General features: G+C 36.1%; 1 protein-coding gene across 1 annotated transcript in view; it reads right to left on the bottom strand.

Moving 5' to 3' along the window:
* KIAA1841 (KIAA1841 ortholog) overlaps window positions 1–2,902 on the bottom strand; it is a 67,226-nt gene that overhangs the window by 57,244 nt on the left and 7,080 nt on the right. The window contains exons 3-4 of the mRNA XM_003787993.3: window positions 2,402–2,588; window positions 837–930 (exon numbers count right to left, since the gene is read on the bottom strand). Coding sequence (XP_003788041.1) covers window positions 837–930; window positions 2,402–2,588 — 281 coding nt within the window. The remainder of the gene's footprint in view (window positions 1–836; window positions 931–2,401; window positions 2,589–2,902) is intronic.

Below are 2,902 nucleotides of genomic sequence, written 5' to 3'. Positions count from 1 at the left end.
GTACGTGGCTGGCGCCTTAGCCGGTTGAGCTACAGACACCGAGCCAAAAGGGTGAATTTTTTATTGTGTAAAATACATGTAACATAAAATTTACCATTTTAATCACTTTTAAGCTTATTCAGTAGCAAAAGTACATTCAACATCATCCATCTCTAGAACTTTTTCAAAAGGAATTTTATGATATATAAATTATATATTAATCAAGCTGTTATATAAAAATATATCAAAAGAAAAAGTCACAAAGGAACTTTTAAGAATGATGACTGTATTCTGCATATTGATTTGGGTGACAGTTATAAGGTGTACCCAATTTGTCCAAAATTATCAAAGTGTGAACACTTAAAATATGTGCAGTTCATCATATGTGAAACAGATAAAACAATACAAAAGTATCAAAACGTGCAATACACTGAAAAACATAACCTAATTTTTAAATATTTCTATAATGAGTAATTATAATCAATAATTCTAAAATATGCATCCAGTTTCTTTAATAAAGTTGGAGAACTAATAGCATAGAGATTGTTCTTTGGATATTGAAATTTACTTTTCAAAATTTTATGTTAATATTCTTTCTAATATTTACAAATATAAAAATAAATTTAAAAAACAGAAAAATGTAGTCCAATTTATAAATAATAACATGAGCAAGCCATATGTTTAGGTATATTTATAGTTTAAAACATGAACCAAACTGAGTCCAACTGGTTCACCAATTGAACATTGCGAAATTCCTAAATTACGGAAATTGATGCATATAGTCACCAATCATAAATTTTATAATTTAAACTTGATATTAATATTAAATCTTATCTAGCAAACAACCAGCCTCCTACCCTTCAGATTCTTCAGTCTTTTCTCCACCATTACGAGTAGTACAATTTTCACTTTCTGAAGAACAATTCCTTGTGGAAGCTATACTATGTCTTCCTTAAATACAGAAACAAACACATACAAAAAAAAGGGGGGAGTTAGCGTTTCTAGATGAGAATGGCTTTTTTACTAATTGAATGGTAATATTATAAATGCGTGGTTTCCAAGGCTAATTAAAGGTGGTACTTGCCACATGGATTTTCCCTTAAAATTTCTAACAGTATAAGAAAGAAACCATACAAAAAAATGGAGCACGAACTGCTAATGATACAAGGAAGATTTCAAAAAATACTGATGCATTGTGTACAAATAAGGGTCAAATGTTCAAAAGACAATAGCATAGTTTTCTCTTTCTGAAGGAATTTTTTATATCAATACTTAGCTGAGATTAAAATAACTCATTACACCCTGAGGATTTCCAAAACCAGTTATTATTTCCAATTGAATTGCTGAAAACATCTCTTTCACCCTGCTTCTGTGACATCTGATTCTCTTGTTGACTACAATAAAGAGTGGCTGTAGGCTGGGCACAATGCTTGCCTATAGACCCAGCTATGTAGGAAGACTACTTGAGCCTAGGAGTTTCAGACCAGCCTGAGCACCACAAAATAAACAAAAGAGCAGCTATAAAAAAAAAAAAAAAGAGTGGGGCAGCGCCTGTGGCTCAGTTAGCAGGGCACCAGACCCATATACTGAGGGTGGTGGGTTCAAACCTGGCCCCAGCCAAACTGCAATAATAGCTGGACGTTGTGGCGGGTGCCTGTAGTACCAGCTACTTGGGAGGCTGAGGCAAGAGAATCACCTAAGCCCAGAGCTGGAGGTTGCTGTGAGCTGTGATGACACAGCACTCTACCAAGGGTGACAAAAGTGAGACTCTGTCTCCTAAAAAAAAAAAAAGAGAGAGAGCGGCAAGCAAGATGTTCTCGGGGGGAAAGAATAAAGTAAAAGTGCATAGTGTTGTTGGGCACCATGGCTCATGCCTGTAATCCTTACACTCTGTGAGGCCAAGGCAGGAGGATCACTTGAGGTCAGGAGTTTAAGACCAACCTAAGCAAGAGCGAGACTCCATCTCTACAAAAAATAGAGAAATTAGCTGGGTATGGTGGTGGGTACCTTTAGTTCCAGCTACTCTGGAGGCTGAGGCAGGAAGAGTGCTTAAGCTCAGGAGTTTGAGGTTGCAGTGAGTTATGATAATGATAATGCCACTGCACTGTTGCCAGTACGACAAAGTCACTGACTTAAAAAAAAAAAAAAAAAGCATAGTGCAAATCCTTTTAAAATAAAGTACAATAATACTCATAGTAAATAATAAATAATATATGAAATAACTAGGCCAATAGATTAAAGTAGGAAATTTTGATTATGGCAAAGATAAATATAATTTTTAAAATTCAGAAAGATATAAATATTAATAGATTTTTCTATTAATGTTTATACTAACCTTTAAGTAAAGAAAGAGAAGTTGATTGGAATACATAATATTCTGCAGAATCATTGTAAGAACAAGTGCTGCATTTTAAAGTCTTACCTGTTTTAGAAACTGCATCCTGACCAACTGGAGTCTCCTGAAATTCTCCCTGTGTGTCAAGAAGTGATGATTTGATATACGTGGCTAAAGATTCAACAGGACTCTCTCCAGCAGCCATTAGGGCATTATACTGGTTGTCAACGGGTGAGTTTCCACTGCTCTTCAGTTCATCAAACCTTTTTGCACACTGTCATGATATAAAATGAAAGAAATGGAGGTTTGGGGCTCAGCGCCTGTAGCTCAGTGGCTAGGGCACCAGCCTCATACACCAGAGCTGGTGGGTTCAAATCCAGCCCAGGCCTGCCAAACAATGACAAATACAACCAAAAAATAACTGGGTGCTGCCTATAGTCCCAGCTACTTGGGAAGCTAAGGCAAGAGAATTGCTTAAGCTCAAGTTTGAGGTTGCTGTCAGCTGTGATGCCACAGCACTCTACCCAGGGTGACAGCTTGAGACTGTCTTGACAGAAAAAAAAAAGAGGTTTGGGAATTTTTTTTTTT

Source organism: Otolemur garnettii, unplaced genomic scaffold (assembly GCF_000181295.1).
Source record: "Otolemur garnettii isolate 467f Iridium unplaced genomic scaffold, OtoGar3 scaffold00024, whole genome shotgun sequence".
NCBI classification, from domain to species: domain Eukaryota; kingdom Metazoa; phylum Chordata; class Mammalia; order Primates; family Galagidae; genus Otolemur; species Otolemur garnettii.
Note: the sequence above shows the minus strand (reverse complement) of the source record. Positions and strands in the feature narration are given on the sequence as shown.